We start from the raw sequence: 14,065 nt of genomic DNA on the forward strand, positions 1-14,065 counted from the left end.
CAGCAGCAGAGGAGCAGGGGTCAAGAGTACCCATGTCCATCATTGCCTACCTAACACTGTGCACCCTCCTGTCCAGGCCCCGCATGACCCTCTGGCCAGGGACTGGATGACAAAGAACCTTCACTCTATTCTTCCATCCTCCCTCTCGACAGGTGCAAACAGGATAACGAGCCACTGCTTTTCCTTTATTAGTAGGTCAGAGAGCTTTGCCTGGTGCCCCAGGATCCAGCCCCCCACACCCTCCAGTGTGCACCCAGGCCATCCTTTCCTGCTTGTGACACTCCTTGGCATCCGCTCTGCAGGAGGATGAACCCTCTGTGCTCTTACATGTGTTTTGCCAGCAAACACTTATCTCAGCGGCCAACTGTCTTCCTCCTCCAAAAAATCCACAGGCAGAGCCAGCCCCTAACAAGGGGTTGCTTTGGTCAGCCCGCTGTTTGTCCTGGGGCTCCTGCCTCCTCTGTGGGGCAGCACTGGTCACCTTAAGTTCTCAGGCCACCTCTGGTCAGTGAGTTCAAAGATTAGAGAAACCACCTCCTGTCCCAGAGTCCTCAGGGCCTGGGCTTCCTAACATCTCCCGGGGCCCCTGGTTCCTGGATCCACAGGTCCCTGCTGCTGCCGCCGCTGCTGGTCCTGCCCTCGGCCCCCTTCTTTCCAGATCGGCCCCCAGGGCCTTCCGAGCCCGAGGCCCCGCTGGTGGCTAGGTCTAGACTCAGGGTCCTTCCGCAGACTGAGAGCCGCCGCAGCACCTCGGAGGCGGCCTCCACCGGCACGGCGGGGCGCTGCTCCAGCAGCATCTCCAACAGTGAGCTCATCTCCGACAGGAAGGTGCTGGCCAGCCGCGTGCCCGTCGGGCTCAGCTCGGGCCCCGGCGCCTTGCCGAACGTCTGGAAGGTCCTGGGCTCCTCCGAGGTCGCAGCGTCCGGGGAGAACACGTTGTCACGGTAGTTGGTGGCGAGGGGCAAAGAGAGTCTTGCCATCCAGGCCGGATCGGGGACGCTCAGCCGGTCCAGGGCCAGGCCTGCAAAGGGCGGAAGAGACGCGGTGAGGGCGGAGCCCATGGCGGGCGGGGGTGGGGTCGTGGGCAGGGCGGGGCGCCGGACAAAGGAGGAAAGGGAAATGGAGGGGACCGATGGGGCGGCCGGAGGTGGGCGGGAAGGAAGAGGCCCTGACAGGGAAGCGCTCCGGGCAGGAAGGCAGCGACTGATGTCCGCGCGTGAGCTGAGTGAGGATGCGGCAGGGGGAGGAGGAAGGCCTAGAATTAGAAATGGCCCGTTTCTAAAGCATCTACCGGTCCGTGGGGCTGTTTCAGGTTTAGGTGTCCTTCATCCATCCCTGTACAGCCAGGATGTTCACTCCCTCAGGACACCACTAGCTGAGGATGCCGGGGGTGGGGGTGGGGGAATCCCCGTTTTTAGCCATTGCTGGAGTTCCTGGCTTGGCGCTGCCTTCGGTTCCTATTCATAATAATAGTGACCACTTATTAAGTACTTCTGTGCTAGGCAATTTACATAATTATCTCATTTAACCTCCACACAAACCTTTGAAGTCAAGAGTATTTTATGGGTGAGGAAACTGAAGTTCCAAGAAGTTGTCACACAGCTACTAGGCAACCAAGCCCAGATTTGACCCCCAGGTCTGATGACTTGGAAGCCCCCTGTCACTGCACCACTGCACCCACTCTCTGAAGAGCTGGCCCTTCCTCCCCCTGGATGCTAGGTGGCTCTGGTTTCCCAGGCCTACTAAGGTCTGTACTGTTGCCTCCTGGCCCCATGCTCTCAACTCCTCAACCTTCCCCTCTCAAGCTGCAGGAAACCGTGTGAAGGGGCTGGCTGCCTAAGAGCTGTCCCAGGGAAGGGCCGGGGCGGTGAAAAAGTGTCCCCCAGGCCCCAAATCCCACCATCACACTTCTCCTTTTCCCATCTCTTCAACAGAAAATCCTGTCTCAGAAAACTAGTTCCAGGCCCAATGATAGAGGCCAAGCCAGAGGGAAGAAATTATAGGCCTTGTGGTTAAGAATGTGTGTCTTTAAAAAAAAAAAAAGCACAACATCTGCTTTAACATGTATTTAATATTTGCTTAAGGTACCCTGCTTTAAATTCTGTGCATAGAATGAAAGACTGGAAGGGGACGCGTCATAGTGTTAACTGAAATTACCCCTGGGCAGAAATGATTTATTCTCTTTTTGTTTATCTACATTTGTCTATATTAACCAAATATTACTTTTGTGATTTTGAAAAGTTATTGCAAAATACAGTAAATGCTGTTTCTATTGATAAATGAGCCTCGGTCTTGCCTTCACAGTGTGGGGCTGTGCAGGCTGTGAGGCAGGGTCACGCCCCTTCCCGACTGGTCCAGCCCACGCCTGGGGCTTCGTGAACGTTTATTGAATGATTGAATGGACATAAATATTAACCCTGGACATTTGGGGAATGTAAACCTAAGTGCCCTGAGACTCTGGGGTAATAAGTTTAGAACTCTTTTGGTGTTACAGAATCAGGCTTTTCCTTGCACAAGGGTCAGAGAGCTTTGGAAGGAATGAAGCTTGGAATGAGAAAATCAGTGGAGTGTAGGAGAATGGCTGAAATGTGATGATGAATTCACTCCGCGGCAGGTGGGCACTGGGCAGACCTGGATTTGATTTCCTAACTTTGCAGCTTATGAGCATTGTGACCTTGAAAAACTTGCTTAACCTCTCTGAGCCTCCTTTTTCGCTCACAAAGTGGTGAAATAGTAGCACTTATCTTGTCAGGTGGCTGTAAGCATTCAGTGAGCTCATGCAACGGTAAAATATGGTCATCATCACATCCTCAGGTGGGGCTTTTATCTGATGCAGCCAAGACCCCAGTGTCAGGCACATTCCCCAGTAGCCTCATCACAGTCCAGCCCTGTGAGCAGCGCAGGCACTTCTACCCCTGCTGCGCTCTTCGTCACACCACTTGTTACCATCTCCCTGTGTTCTTTGCCCTCTGTGCTGTGGGGAAGCAGGACCACATGGGAACTGAGCCCACAGGCTCCAGCGCAGAGCTGGTGCACACAGATATAATGCAAGGCACTGAGGTCGTCTGAAATTTTCTAGTAGCCACATTTAAAAAGTAGAAAGAGAAGGTGAAATTAATTTGTAAAAGTTTTTTTATATTTAAGATCATTTTATCACATAATCAGTATTTTTAAAATTATTAATGAGATATTTTACATTCTTTTTTCATACTAAGTCTTCAAAATCTGGAGTGTGTTTTATACTTCTATCACATCTCCATTGGTACTAGCCATTTTCACATGTGGCCAGTGGCTACTCTATTGGACCTCACAGCTCCGCATTCTAGACAATGCTGTCCTGTAAAGCTCTGTAGATTTGTGCTGTCCCAAGCAATATCCATTAGCCACACGTAGCTACTGAGCTCCGGAAATGTGGCTGATATGACTGAGGAACTGAATTTTTCATTTTACTTGATTTTAATTAGATTTCATTTTACTTAATTTTAATTTAGAGCCACACTGCCTGGGTTAATAACCATTGGCTGCACAACCTTGGGAAAATTACTGAACACCCTGGCCCCTCAGTTTTTTTCCTTTATGAAATGGGGATAACGAATAGTCCCTATCTCAGAAGATTTTCTCATGAGGCAATTAGAACAGGGACTAGCACATAGAAAGCACTCAATAAAAGTTAGCTATCTATTTTTTTAACCAAGGAAAGGGAAGTCCCTGTCATGCCTTCAGCGCACAGAATATGTCCAGATGAAGAGCAGATTATTAACTACAGAAACAGAAAATCAGCGTAGGTTGGACTTACTGTGTGTTACCTGAAGGGGGCTGACTGATGCGGGGGCGGAGGGAGCTGGCAGATTCTTGAATTCTCAGGGTAAAAGGGTATTTAAAGACATCAAAGAAATGCAGATGAGTGGTTTAGGAGGTAGAGAGAGGTCCCCTGATGGTAGGTGGGCTCAGGATGGCTTCCCTTCAATCATTGAAGTGACTCAGGGCAGGCTGTATTACCTCTCTGAGCCTCAGTTTGCTGATCTCTAAATTGGAGCTCATAATATCTACCTGAAAAGACTGTTTGGAAGCTTAACTGAGATAATGTATATAAGATGCTTCCTTGGTACCTGGCACACACCAAGAGCTCAGTAACTGTTCACTATTCTTATGATGATTTTTTTTAATGAATGACCAAAGTAGAATCTGATCTTTAAACAAATGAAGATCTGAAGCTCCAGGGGAAGTGAAAAAATTTTGCTGATAGTCTCCAGAAATAGAATGGCTGTTTTCCTGCAGTGGATTGGAGCAGAACTCTGAAGCCTGGGCACAGGAGGGTACGATGGGGGCAGAAGCGGGGTCGGGGTGACCCTGGGGAGTCCCTACCTGTGTAGGGGTCCAGCAGGTTCGACAGCTCTTCTTCTAGCAGCTGCTTCACAGAGAGGTCCTCCTCAGGGTCCAAGGGCCCTTCCTCCTGATCTGGTTCTGCCTGGCCACCAGCCCTGGCACCTGGGCCATCTGTGTCTGGGATTGCACTCCTGCAAAGGGAGCCAACACAGTCCGTGAGTGAGGAAATTCACACATAGTTTCATTCATTCCTGCTCATGAATAGTCTTCTATTCATGCCAGCATTCATTCATCCACAGAGGGAAGTGGGTCCACAGCCCAGCCTTCAGAGTCAGACCAATCTGGGTTACTTGATCCCAGCCCTCCTGCCTACTCTGAGTCTGCTTCCTCATCTGTAAAATGGGAGTAATAAATAACACCCACCTCATGGGGCGTTATGGGGGTAAAATGAGGTGTTGCATGTAAAGAGCTTAGCACAGTGTTGTAAGCAGTCAGCAAACAGAAGTGACTATGAATGCCCTGATATTACTCACCATTGTCCCTCCATTGCTTCTCATTACCTGGCATGGAATAGGAGTTTAGTAAACTTTGGGTGATCTAATGCAGTCATCCTTCCACCCCTCCATCCCTCTATCTGAGTATGAGCTCCAGTGAGGGCAGGGATATTTGTCTGTCTCATCCCCTGCTCTCTCACCAGTGCTCAGAATAGGACTTGGCACATAGTAGGTGCTTAATAAATACTTTGTGGACTGAGTGACTGAATGTTCCTTCCTCCCTATTTGAGGCTAAATCGCAGACCAGAAGAGCAGGTCAATAGAGGATGCAGCAGAGGTGAGGCATCCGAAAGCTACTCAGAATCTACTATGGTGTCTCTTGCTGTCTCCCTGACCCCTCCCTCCCAAAGACCCTCTCTATCACCTGGGGGAGGCCAGTTCCTGGGACTACCTTAGCATGGTGGGGACAGGCCTGGCGCCTCATCCCAGCATCTGGAAAAGCTCCCTTTAAGGCCTGGGGGTCCTTGCTGCTTTTTTTCTGTGGCCATTTCTGCTCCTATGCAGGGGTAGCAAGTTTGCAAGTAATGGCAACAACTAATGTTTATTGAGCAATTACTCTGAGTCAGACATATGCTTTGCAAGGTATATTTACCTTCTCATCAAACCTTTCACGTCTGTAAGGGGTTCTCTTGTTGTCCTCATTTTACAAATGAGAAAACCAAGATTTGTGAAGATTAGGTAGCTTGCCCAAGGTCCCCACAAATTAAGTAAGAATTCAAATCCGGGCTGTTACGACTCTGGAATGTGTGTGCTCACCGCTACTCTACACTATTTCTAGCTATCTTTGCAAAAAAAAAAAACAACAAAAAAAAGACTGTAAGTTGTCACAGCAAGAGCACTGAACCGGAAGTCAGTGTCCTGAGAGCTGGTCCCAGCTTTGCCACTCACTGGCTATTTGACCTTGAGCAAAATCACTTTAAGGGGAAAGGACTTAGCATTGTTTGTGTACCTCCCATGTGCCAGGCACTGGGCCATGGGCTTAGAATGCGTGTGATCATTAAATCCTTACCCCATCACTACGAGGAAGTGTGGTGACCTCTGTTTCATGGATGAGAAACTGCATCCCTGAGGCTTGCTTTGCTCAAGTTTACATAGCTGGGTTGGATCAAACTACTTAGAGCCTCAGTTTCTCCATCTGTAGCAAGAGGGAGTTAAATTAGATGTCCTCTTGAGGTCTCTTTAATTCTAGGATGGCCCAAAGGAACACACCCACACACCCACATCCTTAGCCAGGAGCCTTCATATTATGTTTAAGTGTCAAGAGAAAGAGCTAAACGTTACAGATTTAAAGTTCATAGCCCAGCACCTCTGCAATCAGGGAACAGATAGATAATCAGAGCCTCAGGGATGAAGTCACTTCCTTAGTGACTCGGGTCCTGTAAATACTATTAATACAGTTGCTCCAGGACCAGGATGCCTGGGTGGGGGAATGGATGCTGTTCGCTGCAGTCTCCCAGGGGAGCAGCGTCTGGGATGTGCTCACCCTTCCTCAAGGCACAGAGGCTGCAAGGGTGAGGGCAGGCTGGTGGGGGGCTTGAGAAGCCAGTGGGGGCTACGTGCAGCTTACCTGCTGCCGCCGGGCTTGGCCAAGTACTTATTTCCCCGGTGGTTTGGTTTGGGCTGGAATTGGCCCTGATGCAGCAAGGACAGCAGCTGGGAGATTTGCTACAAGACAGGAAAAATCTGTTGACTCCACACAATTCCGACCCAGCACACTTCCTCACCGGATGTTTCCCTCAATGCCGGCGCTTTCTTTTTATAGTCTTTCCTCCAGCTTCAGATGTTCGTGGATCGGATGGGGGATGGTGAACGGTGATGGTGACGGAGGCAGGGATGTGTGCAGACAGGTTCCCTGCTTGGCCATGTGTCAACTACAAATTCCCGGGACCTGGGAGTCTGAGAGAGAGAATGAGAACCCTCTGGGCCTGTCCCCCAACTCTCATTCCCCCAGGAGACCAGCTCCCGGTGGAAGCGGTGGGACGGGGGTGAAAAGGGCATGTCCTGACTGTAAATGTATTATAACCTCGATAAGGATTATTGTAAAGTGTTATTTCCCCCGCTTCAGTGATGTTCAAAGACTGAGCCATTGTTGGCGGGCCAGATGTAAGACTATGTTGTACAGAAGGCAGAAGGGTGTCTTTGAATCATTCGTTTATTCATCCTTTCATTCGCTCGACAAGTATTTAATGAGAGCTTGTTTGTGCCACGCCGAGTGCTTGCTGGGGGGGTAAGAGTGAGAACAAGGCCCAGTCTCTGCCCTCAGGGAGTTCCCAGTCTGCCAGGGAGGACAGTCAGGGGAGACAGGACACAGCAGCTGCTATGGGGGGTTGCACCAGGGATGAGAAACGATGGAGGTCAAGTGGAGCAGAGGAAGGCCCCTCACCCAGCTTGCAGCAAGGAGGGAGTTACGGGGTGGGGCTGTGGATACAGGGGGAAGTAATTCACTTATTTCAACATATGTTTTCTGAGTTCATACTACATGCCAGGCGCCTCTGCTGAGACCCGGAGGTTCCACAGGGGCTTGGCAAGTGGAGAGAGGGTGAGGGCCAGGGTGAGGGAGGAAGGGAGTTTCGGTCAGAAGGTGCTCAAGCTGAAAGGCCAGAGGAGACGGTGGCGTTTCAGAAAGGCTGGTGAATGGGGCAGGGGTGGGTGAGACGTCAGGGTGAGGCCCCACAGGCCCTTGTGAGGGAGAAGGCAACAGACCAAGTCAAGGGCGTTTCTAGCTTGTTCTGTGATGTCAGGCAGGTTTTTAGACATACTCAGACCTCAGTTTCCTCATCTCTAAGGTGGATCTAAAAATACCACCCAGACTTCTTTACAGGGTTGTCAGGATTAATTAGGTGGTTTGAAAGTTTGAAATGCTCTGCAGAGTCAAGGGGTTTGGGTTGTTCCTCCTAGAAATGCTGCGTCTGCCTCCCAACTGGGCCCAGCCCCCCTCTTCCCTGAGAGGGTCCCTCTGCCCTCTGGGCAGCTCAAGACAGAAAATGCCAACCTCAGAGGAGAGTTGCAAGGGGATGTGGCCAGGACTGGGGTTTCACTGTGATGTGGGAGGGCCAGGGTCCCATTGCCTGCCTCAGGGCAGTTCTCACCTCCTGGCTCAGGCCCAGAAACCCTCCTACAAGCACCTGCCACCCTGTTTTCGAGTGACAGCTGCTACTTCAGGGAAACTCCCTGAGTGCCAAACCCTAAGTTGTATGCTGTCATTCAGGCTGTCATTTCACAGTTAGAGTCCAGACTCTGGAGTCAGACTTGGGTTCAAGTCCTAAATCTGCCCCTGTTCCACTTCCCATCTGTGTGGCCTTGAGGAATTACTTAAGCATTCTGACCCTCAGTTTCCTCAGCAGTAAAAAAAAAAAAAAGGGAATAAAAATGAGACTCAGGTCATGTGTTGGTTGTGGCTATGAGAATTAAATGAGTGAAAGTCTATAAATTACTTAGGAATAGATCTTATGATAAGCACTTAATAACTGTCCAGTGGTATATAATCTCATGTCATTCTTCAGTAACCCAAGGAAAGAGATACCATTATATCCACTTTACAGGTGTGGCACCTGAGGCTCACAGGGGCTACACAGCAATTAGAGGCAGGGTTGGACTTTGAACTGGGATCTGACTCCACTGTGGCACTGTGCTACCAGAAAGACAAGCATTAGGCAAGCTGCCTCTTACCCTCAACTTGATCCCAACTTGGTACCCTCCTCTCTTTCACCCCAGTGGGGTCACCCACAGGGCTTGCTATCTGCTCTCTCTGTTTGCCAACCACCAGCACAGTGTTTGGCACAAAGAGCTCATTCAATAAGCATTTGATGAATGAATGGGTGAATGAATGAATGAACAAATGAATGAATGCATGGCTCTGGGCAACTTCTGGGGCTGCACAGAGCCCAGGGCAGGACTCCTGAGAGAGCAGCTGGGCCCTCTCGAGGTGGCTTCCTGGGGAAGGGGTGGGGGAAGGAAGCTGTGTCCTTGCTCCGCAGGAAACATGAGCTGATAGCCTGGCTCATGACAGAAGTGTGCCTTGGGCGGGCAGCCTGGCACAGGGAAAATGATCTGGGGTTCAGAGGAGTTGATACGGGTGTGAGATCAGACACCGTCCCGGAAAAAGCTTTCCCAGGTGTGTCCAGTAAATCCTAGGTCACTGGACACAGCCATTCATCATCCCGTTTAATTCTCAACCCCCTGGGAGGTAGACACAGCTAAGTTTGGCATCACAATCCCCGTTTTATAGATGAAGAAAATAAGGCTCAGATGTTAATGTTGCCCAGCTCCTAAAGTGGCTGTGCTGAAACTGGAACCTAGATCTGCCTAACTCCCAAGTTCCAAGGTTGTTTCCACTGTCCTATCCCATAGGCCTAGCTGGCAAGCTCTGGGGTCTCAGGCAGGTCAAATGCAGCCCCTGAGCCTGGGGGCAATGATGCCTATGCCGGCTTGCTTCACCCGGAGGTTGCCCAGATGAGATGAGGGCAGGTGAAATGGAGAAGAGCTTTGCAGAAATCATCATAATCATTTTCTGAGTGCTGACTACACGCCAGACGCTATTCTAGAGGCTTTAAGCACATTCACTTTATTACCTTCAAGCAAACTTGGGAGATGGGTGCTGTTAACTTGGGCAACTTCAACAGAGAAGCTGAGTGACTTCCCTGTGGTTCACAGCTTGGAAGAGGTGGAGCCAGAATTTGAACCTGGGCAGCCTTGCTCCAAAGCTTGTACTCTCAATCACTACCTTTGCTCTGTGTCTACTTGCACAAGGCACTCTAAGTGAGTGCTCATATAGGAATTAACTGACCAGATCCTTAGGACAATTCTGCAAGGCAGATGCTCTTACTGTCATCCCTATTTTATAGAGAAGGAAACTAAGGCTCAGAGACAGTAAGTCATTTGTCCAGGATCACACAGCTAAATTCTGTTGACCCCAGAGCTGTGCCCTGAACCACTGCACCCAATGCATCCTAAAGTGCGTGGTGAGCTTGAGGAATGAATGTGAAGAATGTGAGGGTAATGGGGTCTGATGCTGTTGTGGGCGGGTGAGGGGGGCTGACAAGAGAGGGAGCTGCCCACACCGAGTTACCTGAACAGGAGGCGAATCCACAGTGAGCTCCTCTACGGGGTTCCGCTCCGCAAAGGCAGCCACAGACAGCCGGACCAGGCTCCGCAGGATCTGACGGGGGCCTGACTCTTTCTCAGGGGCTACTTTGCCATGGAGATTCCGCTGCCGCCTCAGGGTTGCAGAGGAGGCCGGCGGGCTCAGCGGGGCCTCCTTACTGCCCTGGTCCCCAGGCACCCTCCCTGTGGGGCTGCCCGCAACCTTCAGGGGCCTTGAGCGGGGCTGGCCCGTCGCAGGTTGGGGCTCGGGAAGGTTCAGGTTCTCCCGGGAGGCATTCCTCTGCCTGGGATGGTTGAAAAGGAGGTTGACAGTGTCCTGCAGCACCTCTCGGCTCTCGGCCAGCGTTCCCTGGTTACCTTGGTTACGCAGAGTCCTGTACAGGGTCGGTGTGAGATGAAAGGGGGCCTGCAGGCAGGGGTCCCAGCCTGCTTCCATCATCGCTTCCTTGCCCACGTGCTTGGGGGGCTGCCCAGCTTCGCCAGGCTCATCCACCTGGCCCCTGAGCACAGGCACGAGGTGGATGTCCGCCTTCTGGATGTGTTTCTGGGGCCTCTTGGGCTGGTGACGGTAGGTGGACTCGGCCTCCCGACAGTTGTAGGCCCTGTTGTCCTTCTTCTCCGTCCGGCAAATGGACATAATCAGAGCCAAGATCAACCCGGAGATGGCCAGCAGTACGACCAGGCAAATCACCGTGAGCACCGATGTGCTCAGAGCCCCAGGCTCACGGGCTGAGTCCCTCAAGTGGTCCACACTGGTGACGAAGAAGACCCTCAACAGGGCCCGGGTCTGTAAGGAGGGGCTGCCCCGGTCTTCCACCACGATCTCCAGCTCCCACTCACTCCCCGTGAGGCTGCTGGCATTGGTGATGTTGATGAACAGCTGCCCCAGGTGGGGGCTGAGGACAAAGAGACCGGCTTCGTTCCCACTCTGAATGCTGTAGAGGAGCTCTCCATTTGCCCCCGAGTCTGCATCTCTTGCTACAATGGTCACCAAAAGGAATGGCCGGGAGCTGGGGGTGGCCTGTGGTGGCATGTCAGTGCCTGCTGGACCCACGCCATTGGGAGTTTCAATGGGCACCAGCAGGTGACCTGTGGAGGCATTTACAAGCACCGAGAGACTGGCTTTCCCATCGCTGAGCACGGGGTGAATCACCTCTGGGGCATTATCATTGGCATCCAGCAGGCTGACCCACACAGAGACACTGGATGCAAGCTGGGGCTGCCCCCTGTCCTCTGCGATCACCAGGAACTCGAAGCCGGCCATCTGTTCATAGTCCAGTGACCTCTGAGCGGTGACCTCGCCTGTGTCTGAGTCAATAGCTACCAAGTGAGAAACTGGGGAGTCCTGGATGTGGTATGAGATTTTCCCATTAACGCCCAGATCTGCATCATGGGCCTTGATGGTAATGAGGTGAAGAGAGGGTAGGTTGTTTTCCCGAGTGGAGACCTGGTACCTGCTTTTCTCAAACACAGGTGCGTTGTCGTTGGCATCACTGATCTGAATGCTGAGCTGTTTCTTGACTGATAAGGGCTGGGGTCCTTGGTCTTGGGCCAAAAGAGTGAGGGTGTATTGCGGCCACTGCTCTCTGTCCAGCGTGGCATTGGTTAGCAGCATGTATGTGTTGCCGTTGGTCCTCTTCAGCCTGAAGTGGCCCAGCTCTTGGCTCAGCCAACAGTGGACCAGGCCGTTGTTTCCTGAGTCTAGGTCATTTGCCATGATGAGAGCAATGAAACTGTCCTTGGGAAGAGCTTCGGACACCAGGGATGGTTGGGAGGCCCACGTGATGTGGATGTTTGGGGTGTTGTCATTGACATCCAGGACCTTGATGAGAATTTTGCAGTGGGCTGGGATGGGATTGGGACCCAGGTCCCTTGCCTGGACATCCACCTCATAGGCAGGATTCTTCTCATAGTCTAGGGGTTGACGCAGAATCACCTGGCCTGTCTTGGCATCAATACTGAAGGTGTCCAGCACCTCTGGAGGCACGTGCTTACTGAGGAAGTATTCCACCTCCCCGTTGGGGCCTTGATCAGGGTCTGTGGCAGTCAAGTTTATGAGGAGAGTACCAGGGGCAGCGTCTTCTTGGATTTCCAGTGCCAGCGAGCTCTCAGCAAACACAGGGCTATTGTCATTGGAGTCCAGGACATTGACCTTGACCAAGCTGGTGCCTGACTTGGGGGGGTTCCCACTGTCATAGGCAGTTAACACCAGATCAAAAAATGAGTGGATTTCCCGGTCCAGCTCCTTCACCACCACGAGTTCCGCGTGTTTGGTCTCATCGGGCCCCACAATGACATCCAGGGCAAAATGCTCGCTGGGAGACAGCGTGTAGGAGTGCAGAGTGTTGGGGCCAGTGTCTGGGTCCAGAGCTCTGTCCAGGGGGATCCGGGTGCGCAGGGAGGCGCTCTCAGAGATTTCCAGCTCCTGCTCACCTTTGGGAAACTGAGGCTGGTGGTCGTTGATGTCCAGCACCTGGATCTCCACGTGGATGAGAGCCAAATCCCCTGTGGCAAGCACGTCAAAGGAAACCAGGCAGGGGTCCTGCTGCCGGCAAAGCTGCTCCCGGTCCAGCCGCCTCCCGGTGCTGAGCAGGCCGTCCTTGGAGTCCACCTGGATGGGGAGCGCCTGAGGCAGCTGCAAGACCTGGAAGGCAGCCCCTGCTCGCCCAGACCTCTCCTCCCGGCCCAGTTCCTGAGACAGCTTCCCTATCACTGTGCCGGACGGTACTTCCTCTGACACTTGATATTTCACAGTGAGAGTGGCGACCTCCTGACAATCCCCTGAAAGGAACAAGTAGCCACCTGGCCCCCAAAGTCCCAGCAGAAGTGGCAGAAGTCGCATCATGCTTACCGCCAGAGTGGGCTAGATCCAGAAACCGCTAGAGTTCTTCGAAGGCTGGGCAAGTCCTCCAGTGTTCCCTGGGGGGCTTGATTAGCCCTGTTCTCCTGCCCCCAGACCTGCTGGCACAGCCTCGTCCCATAATTAGTTGATGGAGCCAGCAGAATTCCCAGGCGAGGCCATCTTCATCAGAAGAGATTTGAGGGGTCCAAGGACCAATGAAGGAAAATTGTTCAGGGGCACTGTTGGTCCCCGTTAGCAAATGATGGACAAGAGCCGGTCCAGGAGGGACTTGACCCAGTAGAGCAGGATGTGGGGATCTGACTTCCAAACAGTTGCTAGGCTGGGGAAACAGAGAAGCAGCTTTTTCCTATGGAAACCCCACCTACAGGAAAAGGGAGGGCTATGAGTTTCTATGCCAATTAGAGAAAGAGAGTTTCCATGAAGCTGAGTGGCCCGCCGCTGAGGAGGATGCGGCTGGGGACAGGCCGGATGGGAAGGTGCCGTCCATGTGGCAAGGCAGCCACTGAGGGGAGGGGAGCCCCTGCTGTGGCCAAGTGAGCAGAGAGCCTGAGCCCCTCCCGGGCAAGTCACACCCTGGCCTCTCTTCCCTTCCTTGTCTCTCTTTGTTTCCGTCATCTCCCGTCATTCTTCTCCCATTCCCCTTTTTCCCACACTTGTCTACCTCTCAGTCTTGACTTCGCCCTCATCACCCGTTTTTGTCTCATGGGAAGCAGCGCTGATTAAGAGAGTGGCTATAAGAGCCAAAATGCCTGGGTTCAAATCCTGACTCCACAACTTCCCAGCTGGGTCATGTAGGACAAGTCACTCAACCTCTCTGGGCCTCATCTTAAGAGCACAGATGGGAATAACAACAGTAGCCCTCTCAGCAGGAAATCGTGGGGATGAAATGAAACATTGGCCCGGAGTCGTAGGCAATGACGTTGTTCTTAGCGGTGGGTGGCGTGATCTGCCAGCTTGGCCTACCTTGTGGCTGCCTCTGGCTCTTGCACTGGCCCTGGGTCAGTCCCTGCCCACATACTTCAGGAGCCAAAAGTGCCCGTGTCTTTGGCTCCTGAAGTACAATGACCTTTCTGACCCGACGGTGTGGCCTCCCTCCCCCTTCCCTTCCGGCTCCCTAGCCTCCTGGCCCATTGTTCTCCACATCTGGTCCAGCCTGAGCCCCTGTTCGGGGGAATCCCCCAGCTCCTGCTCCTTGGTCTTGGAGGTTTTTATACCTTTC

At 52.4% G+C, this 14,065-nt stretch overlaps 2 protein-coding genes across 6 annotated transcripts in view; one reads left to right on the forward strand and one right to left on the reverse strand.

Annotated features, from left to right (window-relative positions):
- The window catches only part of RNF14 (ring finger protein 14), a 46,776-nt gene that overhangs the window by 4,369 nt on the left and 28,342 nt on the right, over window positions 1-14,065 (forward strand). The window contains exon 1 of one of the 3 annotated variants that reach the window (XM_067732098.1): window positions 823-944. The exons of 1 other annotated variant lie outside the window; for it this stretch is intronic. The gene's annotated coding sequence lies outside the window, so the exon portion shown is untranslated. Of the gene's footprint in view, window positions 1-822; window positions 1,045-14,065 lie in introns of those variants that run through there. One more of the 3 variants, XM_067732099.1, reaches the window with a different exon arrangement.
- PCDH12 (protocadherin 12) lies at window positions 165-13,178 on the reverse strand. 3 transcript variants are annotated; one of them, XM_067732083.1, is made up of 4 exons: window positions 9,949-13,173; window positions 6,448-6,545; window positions 4,366-4,517; window positions 165-1,021 (listed from the first exon to the last, which is right to left on the reverse strand). In XM_067732083.1, the coding sequence occupies exons 1-4, from the start codon at window positions 12,826-12,828 to the stop codon at window positions 552-554; spliced, it is 3,600 nt and encodes a 1,199-aa protein (XP_067588184.1). In that variant the 5' UTR covers window positions 12,829-13,173; the 3' UTR covers window positions 165-551. The 3 variants fall into 3 exon arrangements, 1 of the variants encoding a protein (XP_067588184.1); XR_010942149.1 differs by lacking the exon at window positions 6,448-6,545 and having other exon boundaries at window positions 886-1,021; window positions 9,949-13,176; XR_010942148.1 differs by lacking the exon at window positions 165-1,021 and having other exon boundaries at window positions 4,466-4,517; window positions 6,448-6,776; window positions 9,949-13,178.

The sequence above is a fragment of the Pseudorca crassidens genome, chromosome 3, assembly GCF_039906515.1.
Source record: "Pseudorca crassidens isolate mPseCra1 chromosome 3, mPseCra1.hap1, whole genome shotgun sequence".
NCBI lineage: Eukaryota > Metazoa > Chordata > Mammalia > Artiodactyla > Delphinidae > Pseudorca > Pseudorca crassidens.